General features: G+C 57.1%; 1 protein-coding gene across 1 annotated transcript; it reads left to right on the top strand.

Moving 5' to 3' along the window:
• Positions 1 to 1,162: 1,162 nt before the first annotated feature.
• Positions 1,163 to 24,808, top strand: ALKBH5 (alkB homolog 5, RNA demethylase). The gene is made up of 4 exons (XM_032616493.1): positions 1,163 to 1,968; positions 9,924 to 10,004; positions 19,610 to 19,765; positions 20,557 to 24,808. The coding sequence occupies exons 1-4, from the start codon at positions 1,199 to 1,201 to the stop codon at positions 20,732 to 20,734; spliced, it is 1,185 nt and encodes a 394-aa protein (XP_032472384.1). The 5' UTR covers positions 1,163 to 1,198; the 3' UTR covers positions 20,735 to 24,808.
• The last annotated feature ends 1,655 nt before the right edge of the window (positions 24,809 to 26,463 follow it).

A 26,463-nucleotide genomic window follows, 5' to 3' on the forward strand; every position in this document is an offset into this window, starting at 1 on the left:
GCGCCCGGGAGGGCAGTGACTCCGAGGACCGCAGCCCGCGCTGCAGCCCCCAGCACCCCGCCGTCCCGGGAGCGCCCGGCCCAGGAGGGCCGCGCACGCGCCGCCGCCGGGACGTGACTAGGGCAACGTACACGCCGGGCGGCGGCGAGGGGGCGGTGTCTGTGGCAGCAGCCGTCGGGCCGGGGGCTGGGCCGGGGCTCTCGGCGCCGCAACCTGAGCGTATCCTTGCGCCCTGAGCGCTTCGCTGCGATCTGGTCTCCACTCAGGCACTCCCTTAGCCACCCGGTCACCCTTCAGGGGGTCCTCGCGGCCCGCCCGCCGCTAATTAGGGGACGGGCGCAGTAGCCAAGGCGACCGCCGGATTGACAGGCATGCGCGCCAACCGGATTCCGGAAGCTGCCGTCTGGGCCTGCCCGGCGCGTGGGCGGTGGCCCAGTGACAGAAGTGGAAGCGCCAAGGGGGCGGTGACCGGGCAGGCTGGGTTGTGTCGGTTCCCCGGTGATTGCGCGCTGGGGGCTGAGGCGATTTCGGGCGTTCGGACGATGCCGTGACGTAGCGTGGCGACAGCGTTGACGGCGTGAGCGCACCCCCGTGGAGGGAGCCCTACGGCCGCGGGGGAGGCGCGGACAGGAGGCAGGCTGCAGTTTGGGGCGTTCGCGGAGCCCTTCAGTGGGTGGGGGAGGGGCGGTGGACGGCCCCCGTCTGCGCGTGCGCCGGCCCCTCTGCTGACCCGGCCGCACGCGCGCGCATGCTCGCTGCACGCGGAGCCGCCGTGGCCGGTCGTATTGCGCCTGCGCGCGGAGCCGCCCGCTGAGGAGAGGCGCTGGCGGACGTCGGGCGGGCGGCCGTGACGTCGTGAGGAGCGCTTTAAAGTGCGGGCCGAGCCGGGCGTCCGAGGGTCCGGCCAGGAATCGGGCCGAGCCTCCGCGGCCGCCCTGCGCGGCATGAGGCCCTGCCGGCGCCCCTGCCCCCCGGGACGCGGAGAAGGCGGAGGAGGAGGGAGCCTCGTCGCCGTCGCCGCATGACTCGCCGCCCCTGAGGCCGACCCGCCGCCCCTCGACGCCCCTGCTGGGCGGCGCGGCCTCGCTCGCGGGCCTGGCGCTGAGGGCCTCTGCGGCCCGGGGCCCGGGCGCGTCCCCCAGAGCCATGCCCGGCCGCCCCGCCCGCCGTGGAGGGCCCTAGAGCAGCGGCGTGGACCATGGCGGCCGCCAGCGGTTACACGGACCTGCGGGAGAAGCTCAAGTCCATGACGTCCCGGGACAACTACAAGGCGGGCAGTCGGGAGGCCGCGGCCGCTGCCGCCGCCGCAGTGGCCGCCGCCGCTGCCGCCGCCGCCGCGGCCGAGCCCTACGCGGCGCCCGGGGCCAAGCGCAAGTACCCAGAGGACTCGGACCCCGAGCGCAGCGACTTCGAGGAGCAGCAGCTGCAGAAGGAGGAGGAAGCGCGCAAGGTGAAGAGCGGTATCCGCCAGATGCGCCTGTTCAGCCAGGACGAGTGCGCCAAGATCGAGGCCCGCATCGACGAGGTGGTGTCCCGCGCCGAGAAGGGCCTGTACAACGAGCACACGGTGGACCGGGCCCCGCTGCGCAACAAGTACTTCTTCGGCGAGGGCTACACGTACGGCGCCCAGCTGCAGAAGCGCGGACCCGGCCAGGAGCGCCTCTACCCGCCGGGCGACGTGGACGAGATCCCCGAGTGGGTGCACCAGCTGGTGATCCAGAAGCTGGTGGAGCACCGCGTCATCCCCGAGGGCTTCGTCAACAGCGCCGTCATCAACGACTACCAGCCCGGCGGCTGCATCGTGTCTCACGTGGACCCCATCCACATCTTCGAGCGCCCCATCGTGTCCGTGTCTTTCTTCAGCGACTCCGCGCTGTGCTTCGGCTGCAAGTTCCAGTTCAAGCCTATCCGGGTGTCGGAGCCCGTGCTTTCCCTGCCGGTGCGCAGGGGGAGCGTGACTGTGCTCAGGTAACCGCCTAGGAGGAGGGAGCGGCCCCCAGGAGCCCGCACTTTCCGCTTCTGCCCCGGGCTTCTGTTTGCGGGGCGGGGGTGGGGGGCGGGGAAAGGGCTCTGCGTTTAAAACACGGGCAGTAAGGAAACAGGGAGCTGAGCTAGAATTTTCTATCCCGTGGGCAGACTTGACCCAGAACTAATCTAAAGGCATCTCTCTAGAAGGGTGGTTTTCGGAGTCTCCTTTACCTTCGTGATGTGAGCAAGCCACTTCCATTTTGGGCCTCCATTTTCAAGTCTGTGTTTTTAAAAAAATTAGTTGGGATTACCGTCTAAAAGTCTTTCCGACTTGCCATTCTTGGTCTTTTTAACAGGGAACGTGTTCGTGGATTCCTCTAAGAGAGGAGACCCTCACAGAGGAAGGCCCTTGAGCGTGTTGAATTGACGCACGTTCTCCATTCCCGGGGGGGCGTGGCTTCCCTGGAGTTGGTCAGATCAGGGGTTGGACCCGGAATAGAGTGCAGCACACTTAAAATTCAGTCCCTCTGGGCTGCAGAAGAGCCCATCGGTCCTTTGTAAGATGCGCTACCTGTAATCAGGACCACGTGAAACAAAATGAAGCTTGTCTCTCTTCCTGGTATTAGGCTTTGTAGCTGCTCAGCAGACCTTAGGCTCTTGGCCTGTTTTCAGCCCCAGAACCTGCGGAGAGTTAGCTCAGTGCCCTGGCCCTCAGAGAAGATTGCCTGCTGCGACACCTTCGCTGTTTATATGAAGCAGAAACTTTACTTGGAAGCTCCTTGCTTCCAGCCCTGAAGCAAGTAAATCGAACGATGCACTTCAGTAATCCCCAAAAGCTCTTAGGAGATCTAGACTGCAGCTGTTCCAAGCAGCTTGGTTGGCCACCAAATTCTAGTACGGGATCGGCAGGCACTGCACTTCCGTTGTGAGCAGCTTAACCTCTGAATTTCGGTCAGGGCCGTAGGCCACGGTCACGGGGAGAAGCAGGGTCCCGGGAGCCCTCTCAGTGCCCTGAGGCAAGCGTTCTGCCTCATTTGAGGGGAGCAGCTGAGGCTGCCTCCGTATCTGGGAATGGCAGCAGAGCCGTGTGGTGCCCACCATGTCTGCGGAGGGGGCAGTTTGCGAAGTCAGTGGCAGCAGGAGCAGTACTTCGGGTCCCTTATGCGTCGAAATCTAGAGGCCACCTACCTCTCACGTACCCCCTTGTCACGTGGGCTCCCGGCTCCTCCTCAGATCTACGTGGTGCTCCAGATGGATGTCTTGGCAGAGCCCTTTAAGATGGGATTTCCAGGGCACACTCTCCCAAGTGGCCTGCCGTGTAAGGCAGTTCGGTGTCTGGCTTCATTGAAGGGCTTTCCATGCTTAAAGGGGTCTGTCGCACGAGGGCCATTTGCTCTCCTAACGGGATACTGGTTTCCCACCTCATCACAGGTCCTCAGGGCTGTCAGCAGGAGGTCTGGCAGTGGCCCGGTGTGTAAAGGGGGGGCCACAAGAGGCAGTCTGTGACTTGCAGAGTCCCCTCCCTCCCACACACGCACACCCTGTATTGAGGAGAGGTTTCAGGTTCCTAAAGCGCAGGTCTGTTAGCGATCAGCAGCGGGATTGCATCACCGGGAAAACGCTCTTCATCTTTGCCTTAGAATGGTGAAGTCCCGAGGCTTTCCCAGTCCCTTCCTCCTGGATTCTGACTTGGCTGAGGGGTCAGTGTGGGAGGCTCGGCCACATCCTGAAAAGTGCTGCCCCCGGCTTTGAACCCAGCTCTCCTCTCACTTGCTTTGGGACCTTGTGGGCGTTCTCTGAGCTGGCTTTTCCATCTGTAAATAGGGTGATGGCAACTTCCACAGCCTGTTAGAGCTAAGGGTGGTGATTCGGAGTCTAGCAGAGGGCCTGGCACAGGGTCGACCACACACAGCCACTTCGTGCCCTCCTGCTCTCTTGTCGGGGAAGGGGCTAGGGATTGGGGGGAGCCTTAGACATGGCTCTTCCCTTCACGGAGTTCACGGCCCGGGGGAGGCCACAGACAGTTAGTTACAGCCCAGGAAGGTAACCGCAGGAGTACGCTGGGGGGGACGTCTTACTCCACTGTGGAGTTTGGAGGTTTTCAGGAACTTGAAGGGGGCTAGGAGGTGACTGGGAATTAGCCGCCGAGCAGAGGTGCGGGCGGAGGGGAGCGCATGAGGGGCTAGGTGAGGGGTAGGTGCCGACTAGAGGCAGCTGGAGCTCCTTACTAGTCCTCAGAGCCAGCCTGGACCTGAGGTGGAGGTTCTGGTGTGGCGTGCCTCGGTGAAGCTCTAGAGCAGAGCTCCTCCGCCTCAGTCCTGTTGACGTGTGGGCAGTCCTTGTGGGGGCTGTCCTGTGCCTCTTGGAACGTTTAGCCGGATCCCTGGCTTCTGTCCACTATGCCAGAAGCACCTTCCGTGACGACCAGAAGTGTCTCTAGACACTGCCACGTGTCTCCCAGGGGTGAAACGTCCCCCAGGGGAGAGCTACTGCTCTCAGGTTCCGGACACCCCCGCTAATTTAAGTTCCCCGGCACCTGTTCACTTAGCTCTCTGAGCTTACTCGCTGTGCAGGTGGGTGAACACCTGCGTGTTAGTGCTGCCTCTGCAAGTCCTGCTTGGGCTCTTCCCTGAGCTGGTAAGAGGGGCTGCTTGCTCTCACTTCCTGGTAAGTATCCCAGCCCAGAGGTGACGAGCTGTAAGGCTGCCGACGGGAGGGGCTGATGAACACAGTGGCTCTCTACCGATGGGCAGGGGTTCTAGTAGTTCTCATCTGACTCAGACTTGTGTTGTTGATGGCAGTGGTGTCTGTACCCGTCCAAGGCAGTATGGCAGGAATACAGTTTTATATTTAATAGTTGTCAGCGTGGATTTCAGTGTGTGGCAAACATTGACTCAGCAGTGTCCAGACGTGGGCATTTAGAGCGACTCCAGAGCAGAGCCTTCTGGAAGTGCTTCAGACTTCTTTCCAAGCCAGCTGGTACTTGTTTTTCTGTAACCTTTCCACGCTGGGCCTGAGTGGGTCCTGTCTTAGGGCTCTTCTCTAGAGAAATAACTCTTTTTCATCTCTTCTTACATCAGTTCATCTTGTATTCCTTTTCCTGTTCCCTGTATGGTAAGTGGCAGATTAAAACAGATTTCAGATGGATTAATTGGAATAATTACCTCAAGGCTAATTGCATACTTGCTGCTATTTTTAATCACTGCTGAGTGGTCTGTGGTTGCGGTGGCCACATGCCCAAAGACCCGGGCCTTAGCCCCCTGTCTGCAAATTACTGTATCGCCCAGCCATGAGACACGCAGTGGTGAGCGCAGCCTGTGGCTTCCAGATAACAGTTGATATTGGGTGGAGCGGGCACCCCTTCAGTTCTGGGCAAAGGACTGATCATGTTCAGCTGGTTGAAAGCAAAATTTAGCTTTCTGGCTTAAAATAGTTGGGAATGTAGGGCAGATAGGTCTGGGCCACATCTCTTGTGTGGAATCTTCTGATTCCGTGAGAGGAGGAGGAACTTGAGGATGAAGTCAGGGCTGTTTATTCTCAGGAGGAGCTGGGCTACGGGGTGTCGGCTGGCCCTGGTTCTGCCAGGCGTGAGAAGAAGGCAGAGGGCAGCAAAGGAAAGGAAGCTAGCAGGCTAGTGACGGTCTTAGTCATGAAGGTCAGAGAAAGCAGAAAATAAATAGGCCATAAAAGTTTCAGGGCTGGCTGGCCATTCTTGGCTGGGCCGTTGGTGTGCTGCTGTTACTGGGATATGATGCTAACTTGCTGGAGGCGTGGGCTCATCTTTGCGGACTTTTTCCCTGGAGGTGGTTGGAATACCTGTATCCTTTGCTGAGGTCGCTGAGGCCCCCACGACAGATTGGACCTTGTCACTGGGAAACACAGATGGGCTTTTCGTCCTACTCCTCGTTACCTACCTCTCCCCACCGCCACTCCCATCAAAAAACAAAAACCAGCGTAGCGTAGACACTGAAACCGAGAGTTTGATTAGAGTTCCAGTGCCACCACTTTAGCTGTTTGACTTTGGGCAAGTTACTTAACCTCTCTGGGCCTTAGTTTGCCTCTGCAAAATGGGTCTGTTGAAGTCCTAGAATTGTTAGCAAAGATTGATTCTCTTTCACGTGACCGAAGGCTCGAGGTTTTGGTGAAGTGTCTGGAAACAAGCTGCCTCTGTGCTCAGCTAGTTTTCTATTTATACCTTGACGTGTACAGAATTGGGGCTTGGAGCAGGTTGGCCTTCTTCCTTCTGGGTTCAGAAAGCCCCAGGACTGCTTCATCGTGTTAGGCCATGTGTCTTCTAGGAGGCTCAGGTGTGATTATAACTTGAGTCTGCCCCTGTGCCCAGGTGGCTGGCCTGCTGCCCCCCAAATCCTAAGTGAGGTCCTGTAGGCCTCTCAGGGGTGAGGCAGGCTCATGGGGGCTGCCAGAGCAGGTGCCCCCGCTGGAGGGAGGTGTCGCCAGGGAGTCCTGGTGACCTCGACCAGGCCCTCCATCTCTGGCTCTGTCTGCCCTGGGCAGGGCACGGAGCAGATGGGGAATGGCGGCCACCTTGGAACTGTGCCTTAATAATTCCGTCTCCAAGGCTGTCCGCTAGAGGAGAGGTGTGTAGTCCTGCACAGCCCCTTATAAAGAGTCTTCCAGACTCCTCATTTGACCTGCACCTGATGCTCTGAGGAAGGACTTGCTGCAGTCTGTGTTTTGCAGATGCAGAAACTGAGTCTTCACAGCAGTAGGAACGTTGACCTCGACACACACGTCATCTAGCGTCTGCTGTATGCAGAGATGAGTAAGGCCTTTGCAGAGCTCTGTCTTGTAGGGAAGACAGTTGCCACAAGGCCGAACTGCAGTAGCAGAGAGGGTTGGGCGGGTGGTGTGGCGGAACCCAGCCTGGGGAGTTGAGCAGAGCTTCCCAAGAGAGGGGAGACTTCTCAAGAGTCACTCTAAGGCATCGCGTGGTGGGTGACAGCCAGGCTCTTGCTCTGGGTGCTTGCGGCACACTAGTCACTGCTGCATGGCGGGGCGGGGGGGGTGGGTGGGTGCTTGGGCTCAGTGCAGGGCAGTACCAGCCTCAGGTATTTCCCCTCTCCCTTCCCTGTGAGAACAAAAGAGGAGGCGGCACTGGAACTTTTCTTCATGCCAAGGTTAGGCCTGGACCCAGGGTATATTAGGTTTCAGGCTGGCAGACTGGCACTTTCAAACAGTTTGTCTTGTAGCAAGTAAGTTCCTTAGCAGTAAATAATCCTCTGTGGTCTCTGTTGGACACTTTCTGCTGAAGTTTGGACAGAAGAGCTTCCTCTGATAGGACTTGGAGCCTCCCACTCCCAGCAGAGCTTGATACTGAGGACGGGGTCAGTAGGCTGTGTCGTAGCTGCCAGGAAGTTCTAGAAGACCAGTGCCAGTGAGTTCCTCGGGTGGGGGTCAGTGAGCGCCATGGTCGTTTCTGTGGGCCCGTGTGGTCTTGCTTCTGCACTAGTTCTTCTGAGGCCTGGGCTGGGTTCTTCTGAGGCTGAGGCCCTGGCATGACTTGCTCTTTGTTCTGGAGCACTTTGGGAGGTAGGGGGCACTTAAAATTTGACCAGCGTCTGGATCTGCTGCTTCTGTGTTACAGGATGCAGTTCCTTGCTGAAGATGGGAAGTCAGGGCCCTTGGCAGGTCCTATAGCCAAGTCAAACAGATTAGTAACACTCGTTAACAGTAAGGAAGGTTGCCTGCGACCGGTACTGCAGGTCTAGGCCTTAGAAATATGCCTTGGATTGCCTTTGGGGAATTGGACTTCACTCTTTGGGAAAGTCCTGTGTTAGTATGGGACTGTCTTGGAGCCCAGATCTGCACTCCCCTAATGTGGAGTGACAAGAGAGAGCATAGGATAAGCTCTAGAGCTCCTAGCCCTGGGAGGGGGCCCAGGAGGCCTCTGCTGCAGGGGGAGCCTGGATGAAAGTTGTCCAGGACGCCTGGCTTGTGTCACGTGCTCAGTAAATGGGGGTGCCAGGCACCCTGCATTATCTCACTGAATTCTCATGGTAGCCCTGCAGGTGGGCCTCCCACTGCTCTTCTCCAGGGGTGCTAACCAGGAAGACATATAACTGTAGTTCTGCCTAGAAGAGAGGAGCAGGAGCACTGACCCTTTTAACAATCTCACCGTTAGTCACCACAAAGGAATGTCGTAAGTGACAGAGCACAGAGCAGCACCACATGAACACCCGAGAATCTCCTGCTGTCCCTGCAGTTGGCCCAGCACGTGACTCAGCTAAGGTGACAGAGCTCAGGTTGTAACCCAGGTCTCTTCAACTCCTCGATCCCTGTATGGCATTTCTCACTGGGCCTCCAGATACTTTCTTAAAGATTTTTTTGACGTGGACCATTTTTAAAGTCTTTATTGAATTTGTCACAATATTGCTTCTGCTTTATGTTTTGATTTATTGGCCACAAGGCATTAGCTCCCTGACCAGGGATCGAATCCACACCCCCTGCATTGGAAGGCGAAGTCTTAACCACTGAGCCACCAGGGAAGTCCCTGAATTTTTTTTTTTGTATTTTGGCCATGCCGCGTGGCATGTGGGATTGTTCCCCGAGCAGCGATCGAACCCAGGCTTCTGTAGTGAAAGCGCTGAGTCCTAACCATTAGGCGACCAGGGAACTCCTGCCTGCAGATGTTAACAGGTGTTGTTTGAGAGAAGGTTCCTTGGTCAGTGCTCAGTTAAAGTCAGCTGTAGTAATTCTCAGGTCCTTTAACATACCAGTGCTTTCTTAAACTCATCAATATTTCCAGATTGATTTGACTGTGGACATTTGTCCGTAGTTATCTCACGGGACTGTTATTTACAGAGAAAATTGAAAACCTCTGGTCGAGGAGCAGCTCAAAGGGGAAAATCCCTAAAATGAGAGCTCTTTTCTCCGCCCTCCACATGGCCCCAAATCAGATTTCTGAATCAGAGGTACTTCTCTCTAGGACTTTTTATTCGCTCTTGCATCTAGTTCTTGCCCACGTGGGGGCAGCCTGGCCATTTTGAGGAGTCCTTCCCAGGCCTGTGGTGTTTCTGACCATTGCTCCATCCACGTCTTCACAGCTGCCCTTGAGAAGGAGCTGACTAGCAGCTGAATAGAGAAGATTGGTGGTCCCCCGTGGCAGCCAGGGAACCTGAGCAGGGGGAGGAGGCCTGTGGCTGCAGAGCTGCCTTGGCTCAGTGGAGGGCTTAGTGGGGAACTCGGGGTGGGAGTGCCTCATGGCTGCCAGGCTCCCAGTGAGGGCCTGTACTCAGGGAGCTGAGTTTGCTTCCAGAGTTTCAAATCGGAGAGACATTAGCTGTGAAGAGGACAGCCGTCTACCCACATTCATTGGTTTGAGCAGTTTTCAAAATCATGTAATTTGATGAAGAAAATAAATAGATACTTGAGTGTGATGGGAATTCTTAAAATATTCCAAACACAGCTGTCTTCAAGATTTTGGATCCCCCAAAATGAAGGTTTTTGAAAGCATTTTTTCCAAGTAGACAAATTCTCTTTTTGAACCTTGCAGCCTTAGTTCTCTCTGGTGACTCAGTGCTGTCAGTGTCTGCCTTGGCCTCCTCTGCCAGCCCAAGGGTGGGGGAGGGGGAGATGCAGTTCTTATCTTCTCCCCAGGGTCTGGCCTGAGTCACTCCATCGGCCTCCAAAGCCACTAAAGGTGTGCCCTCTTGGGGACCCTTTGAAAGAAGGGCTCCCGGCCTGTGCAAGGAGATTCCTGCTTCTGCTTTAAGACCTGCTTTTACCTCATCCCAGGTTTTCCCTTCAGTGGTTTCTGGGCAAAAGCATCCTGGAACTTAACACGTTATTTCCTCCCACGTAGATCCTTGAACGTGTCATGTAATGGGGTGGAGGGTGGCTGTTAACACCCGGACCCTATTTCTGTCTCCGTAGCCCTGGGGATCTTTGGTTGTCCATCTACTCTCCGTGCTCACGTGCTCTGTGTTTCTTTTCAGTGGATACGCTGCTGATGAAATCACTCACTGCATCCGGCCTCAGGACATCAAGGAGCGCAGAGCAGTCATCATCCTCAGGAAGTAAGTGTCCTGGTGTCTGGCTCCTGCAGACCTGACTGCAGGTGGAGGTCTGGGTTCCCCTGTCAGTAGCCCTCGGCACGAGGGCTGAGCAAAAGCACACGCTCCCAGTGTTTGTGGGCTGGGTCTTGAGACAGGATTTGGGGGACATTCTTCCAGGCCCTGCCTCCCCCCACCTCTTCCTTTTCCTTCCTCCTTGGTTCTGATTTGTCACGTGTGCTTCTCACTGAGTATTTTTAGGTTGTGCCTCAGCAGCTTGCTTTAAAAATGCCTGGGTTTTCACTTCTGAGAGGAGCAGGGGGTGAGGACAGGGGATGTAGGTGGGCGGCCGGCCGCGTGTTGAGCAGGCGCGTGGCTTGTGGCTGTCCTTCTTCTTTGGCCAGGGGGGTCAGGGACGCACTGACCAACATTGCCAATCCTGGCATCTCCAGCACTTCTTTTTTTTCTGCTCACAAGGTGAATGGACTGACCACGTGGACGCTGGGTCAAGACAATCCTGCCTTGAGGCAGGGGTCCTGAGAAGGCTGGCTGATTGCCCAGGCTCGTGTAGTCGTCAGTGAGCAGGACAGTGCCTGGACCCAGGCTGGAGCAGGATGTCCTATAGCTTGCCTTAGTTGTTTTTTTTTTAATTTAAGTAAACTTTATTTTTTAGAACAGGTTTAGGTTTACAGAAAGTTGTGAAGACAGCAGAGAGCTCTCCGTTCCCCTTCCTGGTAATGTCTTACATCAGTGTGGTATGTTCATCACAGTCACGAAACCAGTACTGATCCGGGACGGTTAACTGGAGTCCATCCTTTACTCACATTTCCCTGGTTTCTCCTCACGTCCTTTTCTGTCCCAGACCCCACAGGATGTGCAGTTGTCATGTCACCTTAGCTCCTCTCCGCTGCACACTTTCTCAGACTTGCCTTATTCGTGGTAACACTGACCGCCAGGTGTGTGGTGGAAGGTCCCTCAGTTGGGGTGTTGCCTCATGGTTATACCGGGGTTGTGGGTCTGGGGAGGAGACCGCAGAGGGGCAGCGCAGTTCTCCTCATGTCACGTCCAGGGCGCAGGACCTTCCACTGTCAACGCTGACCCTGAGCGCCCGGCTGAGGCTGCGTTCGTCACTGTTGCCCCCTGTCCACACTGTCGTCCCAGGAGGGACGTCGCTGTGAGCGGCACAGACGTAAGGAGTGGGGGGTGAGCGCCACCTCTTTGAGGGCGGAGTCGCCACAGAGATTGCCTGGAATCCTTCTGCACAGGAGATTTTGTGTCTTGTCCCCCACTTGTTTATTTCTTCGTTCACTCATTCCTGACATCAGTGTGGACTCGTGGTGTCTGTTCTGTGCTCAGCTTGTCCCAGCTTTGGCCATTGGGAGTTCTTTCTTTAAGTACATCCTTACTCTCTGGCTTGTCATTTTTTTTTTTTTTTTGCGGTACGCGGGCCTCTCACTGTTGTGGCCTCTCCTGTTGCGGAGCACAGGCTCCGGACGCGCAGGCTCAGCGGCCATGGCTCACGGGCCCAGCCGCTCCACGGCACGTGGGATCTTCCCGGACCGGGGCACGAACCCGTGTCCCCTGCATCGGCAGGCAGACTCTCAACCGCTGCACCACCAGGGAAGCCCTGGCTTGTCATCTTTTTAACTGCAATTTATCACTTCTGCATCTTGGCCCTTTGGGTCCGGAGCTCCAATACATTGTGGTGGTGATGTCTCTTTGGCACGGCCCTGCCACTTTGCCAAGTCAGAGCATTGAGTCTGTTTTATCATCTGTAGAATGGAGATGACCCAGACCTGTGGGACAGTCCTGCGGTGTGGGCAGGGCGCTGGGCACCTAGGGGAACTCCAGTCAGTGGTCAGCCTGGCATCGTTTCTCCTCTAGCCTAAGAATATTCCCAGAATCCATCAGAAGGGTTTTTACCTGCTTTTCCACTTGCTTTTCCTGTGGTTCCCAGCACAGTCCAAAACCCAGGACCCAGAAGTGAGGCAGCCCAATGTGTTGCTCCCTTCTGGCCTTTCCTTCCCAGTCATTTCTTGTCAGGTGTGCCTGGTACCTCCAGCAGCAGCCAGAGACCAGGTGGCCCACCCGGGGCAGGAATGAGGGTCGGGGGGAGTAGAACCAGAGCAGCGCCTTCTAGGTGTTCCTTCCCAGCTCCTCGTAATAGCTCATCCCAGGGAAAGCTTCACTGGAGGTGCAGGAGGAAGTGGCCAGAGCTGGAGTGTTGGGTCATTCTTCTGGCTATTTCCTTCCTCGAGCGGTGGCTCCCGTACCTGTCTGCCCGAGCCAGATGCTCCTTGGGGGAGCTAGGACTCTGCACTCTTGTTTTTTTGTTTGTTTATTTGTTTATGGCTGCGTTGGGTCTTTGTTGTTGCTGCGTGTGGGCCTTCTCTAGTTGCGGCGAGCGGGGGCTACTATTTGTTGCAGCACGCTGGCTTAGCTGCTCCGCGGCATGTGGGATCTTCCCGGACTAGGGCTCAAACCCGTGTCCCCTGCACTGGCAGGCGGATTCTTAACCACTGCACTGCCAGGGAAGTCCCCAGGACTCTGCACACTGTTAACCAGCTCACCCCGGAAGCTCTTTGGCCAGCTGAGCCCCTGTAGCGTTCTGACCGAGGAGGATGGCTGTTGTGGGTGACTGGGCTCTTTGACCTTCTGCCCTGAGTGGGTCCAGGAGCCAGCCAGGGACTGGGCTGGAAAGGAGTGGATGGGTGCCCCCACCTCCGCAGCTTCCCAAGGCTGCTGAGCTGGTGAAGTGCCTAGCTGTAGGCAGCCCACCCGGGGGACCAGAGGAGAGGCAAGGGCAGCTCTCTTGCCTGCAGAGTAAAATCCAAGGTCTCTGTTGGACTTCGCCTGTCCATCCAGCCTCCTCCCTCGATGTTCTCCCTGTTGTCTCCTTCCCACTTAAAGTTAAATTACCTGCGGCTCCTAGTGCGGCCCACGCACTGATGTCCCAGACTCTTGCAGCAGTGTGGCCTCTGTTGGGAATGCTTTCCCTTCTGACCCACACCCACCCCCCAGATGACCCACATATACGCACCGAAAGTTGGTTAACCTAGCTGTCCTTCAAGGCTCGAGGGTCAACCATTTTGACACGCAGGAAGCATCATACGCATGTAGCTCTCTCAGCCCACCCCCTACCCCCTGCTGTCACAGCCTGTACACTTGCCATTGTGAGTTACAAAGCTGTGTTCTGTGGGGGGCAGGGAGAGCCCTGTTCATCTGAGTCCCAGCACTGAGGCCGGGCCAGAGGAGGACAGCTCCGGTCGATGAACGGCACCAGGTACAAGAGGACAAGCTGGTGGCCTGATGGAAAGGGTTGCATCCTGGCTCAGGCGCTGCCCAGGGGTCAAGGATGTGGCCTTGGTGGGTGCCTGGCTGACTCTATGTCCTTGGGTGAGCCCACATCCTGACAGGTGGGACCTGGGCACTGAGCCCGGCCCTGCTCCTTGTAGGCAGGTAGGGTGGAGCCAGCTCTGCCTTCTCTTAGGTTCGATTGTAGATCGCACGGGCTGCAGAGGGAGGGCCTGGGGCCTCTGTCACCACTTCAGGCTGGTCAGCACTGTGGCAGTCTTTCTAAGGGCCTCCTGGGGGGAGACGGGTGGGCGGCGGTCAAGTGCTGCCTGGTTCAGCAGAACACGGCTCCTTTGCACGTGGCATGCTGAGTCTTCATGTAGGAGGTGGTGCCATAGTTTCTCGCCGGGAGTGACCTTCGGAGAGCCTCCCCGGGAGTGCAGTCCCTGGGCTGCTGCTTAGTGTCATCTGTTTGGGGTCACAACCAGTAAATGGCTGAGTGTGGCCTTGAACCTGGGTCTCCTGGTGTTGGGTCTTGTGGCCCTTGGTGGTTCGCACAGTGGAACACCCCGAGCCCTGCCCCGGGGCGGATGCTGTGAGTTGAAGAACCCAGAGCCTTACATACAGAAGGGCTTTCTTGCCTCTGCTGTGCCAGTAGAGAGCTGGGGGCCGAGAGTATTTTAAGCGGTAGGGGGCTCCCCTCCAGGGTGTGGGGTGAGGCTGCGGCTGCAGGTGGGTCAGCTCTTGAATACACCCAGCTTCCTGGAATGTCGCTGTTTCCCAGCCCACCTAGAGCAAGCTGCCCAGCGTGCATCTTTGTCAATCGTTGGTTCCCCTGGCAGGGAAGCTGGACCTACTTTTTTGGAAGTGTGGTTTAAGTTTTAAATGACTGGTTAGAGAACCAGGAGGCTGGCCAACTCCTGAGGTGTGGCAGTCATTGGGGTGGGGGAGTATTTGGTTTTTCCCACAGTTCCCTGACGTGCGGCCTTCTAAGGGCCTTGTGTGCTGCCCTCTGCCAGGCACCCAGCTGCTAGGGGCTGGGCGCCGGCTAGAGTGCTCCCCACACATTAGCCCTGAGGGTGGAGGGTGTGAACTCTGTTTGGACAGGGGTTCAAGCAGGCAGCTCACTGCCTTGGCTGTAGCCAGTTTGGAGTGGTCTCTGAGCAGGGATTCCCGACTTGGGAACGTGAAGCATCTCGTGTGCACAAGGCACCCGAGGTGGGCATGTAGGAGACTCAGCGCTCCCTTGGGGCCGGGTCTGTGGTAGGTGGGCACTTCGCATGCTCAGACAGCACAAGCAGAGTGAACATTGTCCTAGGAGCACAGAGCGTGTCCACTGGGGCCCAGCAAACACAAACAAAAGACAACCTGCAGCTTCGGGGGCTTGTTGGGACACGCTTGGTAGCTCTGGCTCCTGAGCTGGAAACTGCTGGCCAGGCAGAATTGGTGAGCTTGAAGGCGGGAAGTATAGAGGGCCTCTGGAATGGAGGGGCAGTGAGGGGAAGGAGGCACTGGATCCAAACTTCAGCATCAGGCGATGGCTTGTGGCCCTCAGGGCCTTCTGGTTGGTGGCCAGGGCACCCGATCTCTTGGTGTTCAGGAGGCCCCCAGGCCTGCATCGGGTTGGCCTATGAGACTTGTGTTCCTGCATGATTAACCGGAGGAAACGGCTCAAGGCGGTGTAAATAGCCTGTTTCTTTGCTGCTGGTCAAGTGGAGCTTGGCTCACAGTGGGCTGAAGTTTGGAAAAGCAGCTGGAGAGTCACTTGCCAAATGTTAACCAAAGCTGGTGTGTGCTAGGCTCTGTGCTGGTGCTGGGAAAGTGGTGAGTGTGGTCTCTTCTCATTCACTTTACCTTTGGGGGAAGGTAAAGGTTTAGCGCCTCACCGGAGGCTGGTCAGGGAATGCTTTCGAGAGAGGTGCCGCCTGAAGGCAGTCAGGGGTGGGGTGTGGGCCTCAGGCAGGCTTCGAACAGGCTCAGGGGCAAGGACAGGTCAGGCGGAGGTGCCGTTCCTAACAGAGGCCCCGAGTGGGGAACACAGTGGAGACGGACAGGGCGGGACCCAGTCGGAGCTCGTCTGAGTGCTCGCTGCTGTGCGGGAGGTCTGGAGGGCCCTGGGGAGGACCGAGGCCTGGGAGCAGCAGGTGGGGGCTTGTTTAGGAGAGACTGCCTGTGGGAGGCTGAGCTAAACGGCCTCCTGGGTCATTCGGTCCGGGGGTCCCTGGGGTCAGAGGGAGGCCCTCCCAGAAAGCAGAGCAGCCGAATGCAAGGCTGTGTGTGTGGATGGGCAGAGGCTGTGCGCTGGGCTTTGTCCCTCAGCTCTTCGTTTCCCTGATCCCGCCCAGGCCTGAGATATGGCCCCCACCGGGACACCTGCCTGCCACTGCTTGTGTCTCCATGGTTTTTGTCCCGGTACCAAGGACTACGCACCTTCGTTCCCGGGGAGTCCGGAGATTGGGTGTATCCACAACCTGCCTGAGGAATAAGGAGGCGGTGAGGCCGCCAGGGATGTGACTGGCTTGGGCTCCTGGCCTGGCTCTGTCCCTTTTTTACTGAATTCAAGTTGGTTACCTGATTCTTACCTGAAAATTGGGGCCGTTGGGATGCTGGAGATGATTAAACTCGAGACTGCTGTGTGTGCTTTTCGGCCCTTCCTCACCGTTGCCCCCTCTGATCTCGACGGGGCAGGGGTAGGGATAAGGACGGCTGTGCTCGGTCAGGTGCAGCGTGAGGAAAGGGGAGCCCAGAGCCATGGTGGTCAGCAGCCCCGGTGCGGGAAAGCAGCCTCAGTGTCAGGTCTCCTGGTGTCCTGGAGGACAGTGAGCCCTTACCAGGGCCTGAACTGGGGGATCCCTGAGCACCCTGATCTTGTGGTCTGGCTGGCGTCTGTGGAGGCCCTGGGTTACGCGCATGTGGCATGGATGGCGTGGTGGTAACCAGGCTGGGCGATTTGGAGAGGCTCCCCTTGGGGACTGGGTGTTTTGTTGGCCTGGGTCGGGGGAGGTCTGCTGGGAGCCCAGGACCATGTACGTGCTTGGGGTGCCCTTTCTTTGGGTGATACACTCAGGTGTCCTTCAGGCTCCTCTGACCGTAGCAGGCTGCTGCACCCGTGTCAGCACTGCCATGCGGGGAGAGCAGGGCAGGAGTTGGAGAGAAGCGTGTGGTGTTGGTGGGAGCTGGGAGGCGGTACTATTGCAGGAGGGATGGGTGTGGGTCTGGGCTGTGGGGGAGTCTGATACTTAGAGGGGCAGGAGCGTAGACCTTGGGGCCCAGGGCACTCGTAGGCGAGGAGTGTACTCTGACAGGCCTGCCTCACTGCGCCCTGCCTGCTCGCTCCATTGGGAAATCCAGGCTTTGTAGTACAAGGGTGCTTGGGGAGGGCGGAACCAGCAGTTGTGGGTGGTTAGCAGCGGGGCCTGACGTGCACACTGGTTCCCCGCCTCCCAGAAACGGTGGCCTGCCTCTGCCAGGACAGCTCTCTGCTCTGCCGCGGTGAAGAGAGCCTGCCTGGGCTTCAGGGGCATCCTGGGGTAGCAGCTGTGTGGCTGAGGCCAGTGACTGGGTCTCTGATTTCGCACTCTCCCCCTCCCCCACCCCGCCCCGCCCCGCCCCGCCCCAGCAGCTTCTCCATGGGAGTCATGATTGATAAAGGCACGTGAGGGCAGCACCTAGACAGTCAGTCTCCTCCCTTCCTCTCCGGTCACATGGTAATGTTACCTTAATGCTTGGCCATCCTCCCTTGGTTCTGGCTTCCCGGTACCTAGGACCAGTCCATGCTTTGTGCTGGGGGCTGTCCCGACATACCTGGGGTGCCTTGCCGTGACCCCTGGATGTTGGCTCAGATCTGTAAGGAAGGTCTTGGTTCCTGTTAACCACCCGAGGAGGCACAGGCCCAGACCTTACTGCTAGAACTGGGCTTCCTGCCTCTAAACCTGTGGCTCTGTCTGCTGAACCCTGGCCTGCTCCCTGGGAGTTGGCTGCCCTTTAAGAGGGGAGGGGTGTGATCTGAAGGCACACTGCTGGTGGGCTCTGGGCTGTGCATCTGGCTGTAGCCTGGCTTCTTGCAGCTTGGTGGCTTTTCGAAAGTAGAGCTCCTCCAACGTTCTGGGATGTACTTGTAACAGCCCCAGGGAATGTGTCGGGAGCCATTTTGGGCCCCAGAGCTCCTGCTGCCCCCAAAGTGGGTGCGGGAAGCTGAGTTTCTGGTGGGGCTGCTTCTGATCACTCCTTCCCTGAGGGCTGGCCCTGACGGTAGCAGAGCTGTTGTGGGGGGAGCTGCGCCTTCTGTCTCTTCTTCTCTCAGACAGCTGGAGGGACACAGAGCCTGTCTGTGTGCCTGGCTTCTCTCCACTCTCAGCTGGTCCCACCTGTCTCCCCAGCCTCCCCAGCAGTCCTGGACCCACCGCGAGGGGCCCCCACCACTGCCCCCGGCTGCCCGGGCCGGCCGCCCTAGTCGCAAGCAGCTCAGGAAGGGCGGGCCCCACCAGGGCTCAGTGTGTGCCAGCCATGCCTGCGTGGCAGGATGTGCCTTCCAGCCCCGGAGGTGTGTGGGCCAGGCTCTCCTCTTGGTGGCGCTGCTCTTCTCTGGCCTTCCGCACTCACCTGAGGAAACCACTTCACGGTCTTGGGCCGCGGATCCTGCCCACACGGGCTTTTCTGCCCTGGGCGTGTGCTCCCGGCACCCGCGGGGTCTTCGGGTCAGCTCAGCTCGGCAGTGCTGGAGGGGCGCTTTCCTTCCCGAGGCTTCAGACTCTGGAGTCCTCTGAGTCGAGCTTTTTGGCTCATGTCACATTTGGTGTGAGCTCTCAGCGCAGGGATCTGAGGCCTGGCCTGGTCAACGAGAGGTCTCAGGGCTTCAGTGATTCTGGTTCCCACCCTCAGGTCTGGGTGTGCCCAGCACCACGTCTTCCCAGTGCCCCTCGAAAGGATCCTAGCCTTGAAGGAGGCGACTTGTCTTTGGTCTCTAGACCCTCAGAACTGAAAGAGGCCTTTGCTCAGATGGGGAGACAGGCCCTGAAAGGGATGGTGACTAGCCCATACTCTGAGTGGCAGCCTCAGGGCTGGATCTTCCTGTTGCTCCTAGGTCCTGTCTCCTGTAGCCCGGGGTCCCCAGAGTGGAAGCCGAGGCTGGTGGGCCAGTAAGTGCAGCTGGGCCCTTCTGGCTTCCCTGTCTAAGAGGCCTGGAGGCTCACCTGGACTAGACTTTTCTCCCAGGACTTCCCGGCACATGTGCCTTCCCTCCTGACTGACCTAGTCTTCTCTTCTGTTATGAGGACCGGGCACAGTCATTCCCAAGAACCCAAGGCAGCTCTTGGGTTCCCCTTCTGCTCTCTTCCCCCAGCGTTCTTGTGAGGATGTCCTTTGAGGTGCCATAGCACCTTCTTCCTCAGAACCCAGTTGTTCCTTTGTGGCCAGCAGCCCATGGGAAAGATGCCTCCAGGGCCTTCTGCCAGCTGTGCCCCCATCACTCCCCACCGCAGGCCTCTCTCTTGCCCCTTGCTGCCAGCGGCCTGACTTGCTGGCTTCTGTATCCCACAAGAGGCCTTGGGGCTTCTTTGAGGCTTCCCAGGCCAGCTTCCTCCTGGCCTGACTTCCTAAAGGACTCGGATCGCTGCCCTGGGCTACCCCTACCCAGTTTCTCCATCCCTTCTTCCCCCTCCATACTTGCACGCTTTTCCTCGACCGACTGGTGTGTTCCAAGTGCCAGGTGGGGGCTTTGCCTTCAGAAGCCCTCTGGCCTTGGCTTGGTCAGTGTCCCGGAACCAGCAGAAGCTGCCAGGTGGCTGTGTTGGGACTAGAGCCAAGCGTGAATGTGGGATTGGGTCTGGGCCCTCCTCCTGGCTCTACCACAGCCTTGGCGTCCCCGTGTAAGGGTAGGGAAGCTCTTACTCTGTTCCCCTCCAATCCTTCCACAGGCCTGGACCGGGGGAACCTTCCTGTCTGGTTTTTCAGGCAGGGGTGGATGTGTCTGTTGGAGTGTGTTGGTGCCCACCAGTGGGGCCCTCAGTCCTCTGGCAGGTGCAGTAGCTGTCCCTTGAGAATCTCTGGGCCGGAGGAGGGTGAGATGGGGCTGTCTCGTCCAGCTGAGAGAGCCCTGGGATCCTTCCCCTGGGGCAGCAGGTCACTGGAAGTCTCCAAACAGAAGTGTTCCCGTCCCCGACTCCTAAGCCTGAACTTGGGGAGGACGGTCTTTGCAAGTCAGCTGGACCAGTTCCTAGTTGAACCATGAGGAGACTGCTGGCCTCCACCTAGCCCGGTCAGAGAAAGAATTGGTCTAATGGGGCCACACCCTCCCCAGAGGCCTGCTGGTGACCCCACGTGTATTTCCTTTGCAGGACGAGATTAGATGCACCCCGGTTGGAAACAAAGTCCCTGAGCAGCTCCGTGTTACCACCCAGCTATGCCTCAGATCGTCTGTCCGGAAACAACAGGGACCCTGCTCTGAAACCCAAGCGGTCCCACCGCAAGGCAGACCCTGATGCTGCCCACAGGTACTCAGCTGCGGTCCCTCAACACAGGCCAGCAAAGCAGGCGCCACGGCCTGGCTGCAGGGCAAGATGGGTGGGGAAGCCTGAGGTAGGTGGTTAGGAGCCGGGCATTGTCCACCTTTCTAATGCCTTCTGTCTGGTTCCCTGGGGTTGGTGGATTCTCGACTAAGCCCTGGCCATCCGCCTGTGGGAACGCTGTGTGCCTTCCCACGCCTTCCCTGGTCCTGCTCCCTGACACACGCTCCGGTGGGTTACATGGGACGTTAGCAGGGAAGTGCAGGCCTCGGAAGGTCGCCGAGCAGGGGCCCGTTTCAGAAGGGTTTCTGAGGAAGCTGCTGAAGCTGAGGCTAGAAGGATGGGGAGGATGTATGGGAGGGGCAGTGTGGGCCAGGGGTGCCGTATGGGCTGAGAGCCAGAGACAGTAAGAGCTTGGTAGTTTCAGGGCTGGTGGGGTTGGTGAGCAGAGAGGGAGAGTGGGAGTCGGGGGAGGACTGAGAAGCCGAGGGGGATGCCAGAACCAGGCAGGGGCTTGAGGCTGTGATAGGAAAGCCGCCTTCTGCCCGGCAGCCTTGGCGGTGTCCTGGGGCACCAAGACTCAGAGCCCAGCAGACCCCACAGGGTAACCGGGGAATGTCTCAAAGACGAGGGGTGACCGTTGGCACCTGCTGGGCAAAGAAAGACACGGTGCCAGTGCTTCTGCCACTGCCATACACCCCCCTCCATGGAGACCTGGTGAGCTGGGGTGGCCCTGGGCCAGTCTCTGGGTAACGCCTCCGCCACCCCTTCCCTCACAGGCCTCGGATCCTGGAGATGGACAAGGAGGAGAACCGGCGCTCGGTGCTGCTGCCCACACACCGGCGGAGGGGCAGCCTCAGCTCGGAGAACTACTGGCGCAAGTCCTACGAGCCCGGGGAGGACTGCTCGGAGGCGGCGGGCAGCCCCGCCCGCAAGGTGAAGATGCGGCGGCACTGAGGCCTGAGCCTCCGGGACTCGGCTTGATCCTCACTAGCTGCCCCTCCTTTTGTTGCGTTTTGAGGGGTTTTTTTTCCTTTCCTTTTCTTTTTTTGATTCTTATATTTTTTTCCTTGGTTTGTTGCCTGTTAAGGCTGAAGAACAGAATTGGCCAGGACCTGGTTCTCGTGTTCTTGGTTTTCCTCCTGGATGGAAAGGCTGTTGGCATCTGTAGGCACAGAAGCTCACGCTGGAGTGGCCAGTGGAGGCGTGGGGGGCAGCTGTCCTCACGTGGGGCTGTGTCTGGCTGGGTTTATTTAAAAGCAACAAAATGTTTTGGTTTAGAAAAATTCTTGTTTTGCTTTCAATGTAAATCTTCTTAGTGTTGTAAATGAAGTTCAATCTCCTCCCCCTCCCCCCACTGTCTGCGATGGGTTGAGGTCTTGCCGGCTCTGCAGGGGGCCTGCTGCCCTCCCACCCCTCACTTGCTCTCCAGGCCCCAGCAGCTCCCGCAGATACCCGCTCCTCCTGCAGCAATTGTTAGGGATGAACCGGGCAGAGGCCTAGGTAGTGCCAGCCCCTGAGCTGTTCAGTTGGCTGAGAACCCCGGGCTTCCTGCATGCCCTCTGGCCTGCTCTGCCCACGGGTCCCTGGGCTGCCCAGGGGCCGGCTGCAGTGGTCCTGACCTCTTGCCAGGAGCCTGCCTCTTTGCTGGGTTGCTCCTTTTAAGCATACACGTGTGATTGTGTGGAACAGTTAGACTTGCCGTGTTGGGGCAGTTTTAGGAATTGTTTCTAGCTGGAGGGACTGGTGTCCTTCTGAGTCTAGTGTTTGGGCTATGGAAAATTGTTGTGGTGTGTGGTAGGGTTTTTGTTTTCTTTTGTTCTGAGTTTTCATTTTTTCCTTTGGTCTCCTGGCTTTTTCCTTTCCCTTTCCTTTCTTCTCCATCGGCCCTCCTTGGGCCTTCTCCCTATGTCAGTCCCCATAGGAAGCTGCCCGCCCCCTCTGTCCGCCTGCAGGATGCATCCAAGGCCAGAGCTCAGGCCTGCAGACTGGGTTGGTGCCTCCTCCGCCTCAGGGGCATGAGAGCTGGGGAAGGAAAGGTCCTTTAAAAAATAATAATGAAAGGGAAAAAATAAGTGAAGTCTTCGGCAGTTTCCACCTGCTCAGATCCTTGAAGGCTGCAAGGTTTTGCTGATGTGGGTTCATTAGGAATGTCTTCTTGCCAGCCAGGGCCAAGACGCAGGCCTGCTGAGAGCAGAGGCCCTCCCAGTCCCCAGGCTGCTACCATCCCAGGGGGCTAGTCTTACAGAAGAGGCTGCAGAAAGCTGGGGGGCAGCCACCATCAAGAAGCCCCTCTCAGGGGCCAGAGCTCCTTTGCCAGTGTGGATTCCTCAAGTCGGGACTGCATAACTAAAGCAGTTGCAGTTTTTTTGTTTTTTTTTTTTTTACAGCTTTTTTCCCAAAAATGATTTGTAGTTGTGTGTGCAGCACTTTGCCCTGATATGTGTGCTCTACAATAAAAACCAAATCTAATATATTTTGAAACAGTTGTCTGATGCTGTCGTAAGAGAGGACTTGCCTTTGGTTCTTCCTTAATCCCTTTGTTTTGCCCTGAAACTCTGAAGGGGGTGGGGGGGCAGAGTTCATTGCCCACCGAGGCCGCAGAGGAGAGGAGCAGTTGCTGATGCAGGGCTGAGGACGGGCTCACCCACTGTCTTTCTCCAACTGCAAGGAGGATGGACTTCGTAAGCCGTATGTCCAGGTGCCCAGGGCACCGTGGGCCCACAGGAGCCAGGATCCTATTGTGCTAAGTTCTGGAAGCCCGTCTTCCTTGGGGTGATCAGAGAGGCTGCGGGCCAGTGGAGGAGGAACAGCACGAGCAAAGGCAGGAGAGGGCCTGGCCTCTATAGACAATACGTAGGTGGTTTTGCTCATTAAACAAATTCTGGAGTTCTGCTATATGCTGGCCAAGCCCTACTGTGGCCCCATAGTGAGCGAAAACCCTTCCAGCCCCTGCTCTCAAGATGAGTACGGTAGAGCGGTGGATGCAGATCCAGACTTGAGGCAGAGGGGTTTGGGTAGAGTAGGGGTGGGGTCCAGGGGGTTTAGTCCCTCCAGATCCTGGACCTGGGCTCCCAGGTTCTGGTCAGGGGCTTTGGTCTAGAGTCTCCCTCATTCACTTCCAGTGCCCAGAGCCAGTCTGCTTGGCCAAATTCTTGCTGTGAAAGCCTGGCAAGCCACATAACTACTCCCCATTTAACAGGGAGGGGAGAGTCCAGAGGGAGCAAGTGAGTGCCAGGGCTCAGGCCTGCAAATCAGTGACAGGATGTGAAGTGGGGTGGGGTGGGCAGAGCCTCCTTGGGGTCTGTGGGCCAGTTGGGCCTGCTGGGGTAGCCACGGGGCTGGGCGGATAGGGCCCTGGATGCCCCGGAGAGGAGACATTGGAGCTGAGGGAAAGGTCACCCACACCGTGCCTGGGCCCCTGACTACTCGGGTCACTGGGGTGGGGGCTCGTGCGGGAGGGCTGGGGAGCTGCAAGGGATTCTCCACTGCAGCTGTGATAAAGCCAGACCTGGGTTCTTCCTAGTGAGTGAAGGAGGCCCTTTACCTTGAGGACTGAGGGATGAGGCCAGAGGAACGGGGTCCAGCCCTCAGAGGTCCTGCTGTGTCTCTGGCGCTGGTTTCTGTCCCTGTACAGCGGTTCCATGGCACCCCGTCTCTGGGACTGTGAGAATCCTCTGAGTAGTTCCCAAGCAGATGCGGGGGCCGTATCTGAGTCCCTGAATCTGACTGTTCCCAGCCCTCTGCTGGGGCACTAGCTAGCTGTTTGGCCCACGTGCTGAGTCCCATCTCTGCTCCCAGCCCAGGCTTGTGTACAGAGGTGCTCTAACAACATCAGGCTCCAGCCCTTCCCAGCTGCGGAACCCATCCCATTCCTATAATCCTGTTGTGTGGTGGGGGAAACTGAGGCCCAAAGTCACATTCATTCATTCAAAAAATACGAGTGTCCGACTGTGCTGAGCTCTGCTGAGGGTACAGGACAACCTGGTGTGTGTCACATACACACACACACACACACATAAGGTTATTGTGGATCGTACTGATAGATGTGTAGCACATAAATTACCAGTAATAAAACATAGTACTCTTTAAATTCTGTTTAGCCAGCTGTTTCTCACAGAATGCTTTTATTGATTTTAGTTGTTGTTGAGTTCTTGTATTTGTAGCTCACCTGTGGTGGTAATTCAGCCACAATATGGTAAACGGAGCTGCATCCCATCTACCTGTATTAGTTTCCTGTGGCTGCTGAAACAGATCGCAACACGTCCGGGGGCTTAAAACAACAGACGTTTATTTTCTCACAGTTTGAAGGTCAGAAATCCAAAATCACCACCACTGGGCTGGAATCAGTGTGGCAAGGCCCATGCTTGCGTCTGACAGCTCCCGGCGGCTGTAGACATTCCTTGACTTGTGGCCACATAAATCTCGTCTCTGCCTCTGTGGCCACACGGCCTCCTCTTCTGTGTCCCAGATCTCCTCTGCCTCTCCCTCATTACAGCCTCCCTTGATAACCAAAAATAATCTCCCCACGTAAAGATCTTTAATCACATTGGCAAAGTTAAAAAATGTTTAAAATTTTTACATTCCAGGGATTGAGACCTGATACCTTTGGGGGCCACTGTTCAGCCTACTACTACCCTGCTCTCTTCCCAGTAAGTTTGTCCTTAAATTTGATACATGACCTACTGATTACTCACTGATGAACAGATTGTTAGTGGGATTGAAATGTTTCAGCCTCAGTATTAGTTTTAAATTTAATCTGCATCGTTAATATTTTCTCCACCCACTTCTTAAGTCTAGACCTGTGCTGTCCAGTACATAGCCACTGGAGCTCGGCTGTTTGTGCGCCTGAAGAAACGTGGCTGGTTTGAATTGAGTTGTGCTTTAAGCGTAAAATAACACACCAGAATTTGAAGAGTTAGTACAAAAAAAAGAGTGTAAAAAATATCATTAGTTACTTTATATTGATGACATGGAAATGATAATATTTTGGACATACCTGGGTTAAATAAAGTATGCTATTTAATTTTACCTGTTTGCTGTTACTGTTTAAGTCTGGCTACTAGGGAGTTTGAAATCACATGTGTGGCTTGCACTGTGTCTCTGTTGGAGGCACTGGTCTAGAACATGAGTGGTAAACCCAGCCCGATTTGTGGCCGTGGAAACATTCCCTTCTGGCTGGTTCCAAGCACAGCCGCGAGCGCCGTTATCACAGTGTCTCCACCACACAGATGCAGCCAGTGTAATGCAGAAGAACAGACAGGAGGGAAACGAAGTAAACCCGGAAGTGCTTAGTTCTGAACTTCACCTCTGTTTTCAGTGTAAGTTAGTTTTTAAACAATGGCTGTGTTTAACAGCCGGCTCACAAAGATTCTTAAACCGTGACAACTGGCAGTTGGGGGGCTTTGCAGAGAGGAGGATGTGGTCAGACTTAGTTAGGGTGAGAGTAGAGAAGGAGCGTGGCAGGCACGGCACCTGTAGAGATTAAGGGGCTCCAAACGGAGGGCCTGGGGTCCTCCAGCTGGGTGTCGGAGCGTTCCCTGGCGCACTCCCTCCGGTGCCCACGGTGCGGCAGCAGAGTCCCAGCGGAGAGTCCCCACTCACTCGGAGTGGGCGGGGCACAGCCCTCCCTTGGTTTAGATGGGGAGCTTGAGGGCCCCAGGGCAAGAACTTGGGTTCCCCACTGCTGCCACCCTGCTCAGCCAGGGGCCCCTGGGTGAGCGGCTGTGCAGGGCGACCCAACTCGCCGGGCATTGTCCCCCGAGCCTTTGTGGCTGCCAGTGCCCTCTGCGTTACGGCCGGTTCCTGCTGGAAGCCCACCCTGTGGGACAGGGCTGCCCTGGGCTCCGTGGACCGCTGGCTTCCCTCAGCACAGCCCAGGGGAGTTGTGTGTGGCCCAGTGCTGCCACTGCAGGCTGGGAGACCAGGACCTGACTCCCTAACCTCCCACCCTCATCTGGACTCATCGTGAGTGAGGCCCTTTACGATCTGTCTCATTTAATTCTCACCACAATCTCTTAATACCTCGCTTGGGGCCCGGGCTCAGATCCTGACTCTGCCATGTACTAGCTGTGTGACTCCTGGGCAGGTTACTTAAATCTCTCTGATCTTGTTTTCCTCCTCTGGTAAGATAGGCGTAGAATGAAAGGAATGACTGGTGGCCTGGTACAGATCAACTGCTCAGTGTTAATAAATGGTAGCAATTACTGTTCAGGCCCCATCTTGCAGATGAGTAAACTGAGGCCCAGAAAGATGAAATGGCAGAGCAGGATTAGAACTTGCAGCCACAGAGACGAATGAAGCACAGAACCCCACCTTCCAGTAGGCCTCTGAGAATCTCCTGGAGCCTCAAACCTGACACCCCTGTAGGGGGCTGGTGCCTCCAAATCCCCAGGTCCTGTGACCCAGTGTGAGCTGAGAAAAGCACAGTTCAGACCCAGGCTCAGGGCAAGTGTCAGGCCTGGCAGCCCTGTATCTGGAGAGGGGGCTCTAGGCTGGAGGTCCAAAGACCCCTGTGTGGTCCCCCACGTGACCCTGGGCAGGTCACTTCTCTCGAGCCTCAGGTTCCTCCCTTGTAAAACGAGGACAGGCTGGGTCTGCCCCAGCCTCCCGCTGCCTGGCCCCTTCCCTGAGGCCCAACACACTGCTCACCCTCCGTGGGCCCCAGAGCCCCTGCCCCTCCCCTA

Source organism: Phocoena sinus, chromosome 20, assembly GCF_008692025.1.
Source record: "Phocoena sinus isolate mPhoSin1 chromosome 20, mPhoSin1.pri, whole genome shotgun sequence".
NCBI lineage: Eukaryota > Metazoa > Chordata > Mammalia > Artiodactyla > Phocoenidae > Phocoena > Phocoena sinus.

Coding starts and splice junctions, on each gene's coding strand:
- ALKBH5 (XM_032616493.1), top strand. CDS start 1,199: ATGGCGGCCGCCAGCGGTTACACGGACCTGCGGGAGAAGCTCAAGTCC. Junction 1,969..9,923: donor GGGAGCGTGACTGTGCTCAG/GTAACCGCCTAG, acceptor GTTTCTTTTCAG/TGGATACGCTGCTGATGAAA. Junction 19,766..20,556: donor GACCCTGATGCTGCCCACAG/GTACTCAGCTGC, acceptor CTTCCCTCACAG/GCCTCGGATCCTGGAGATGG.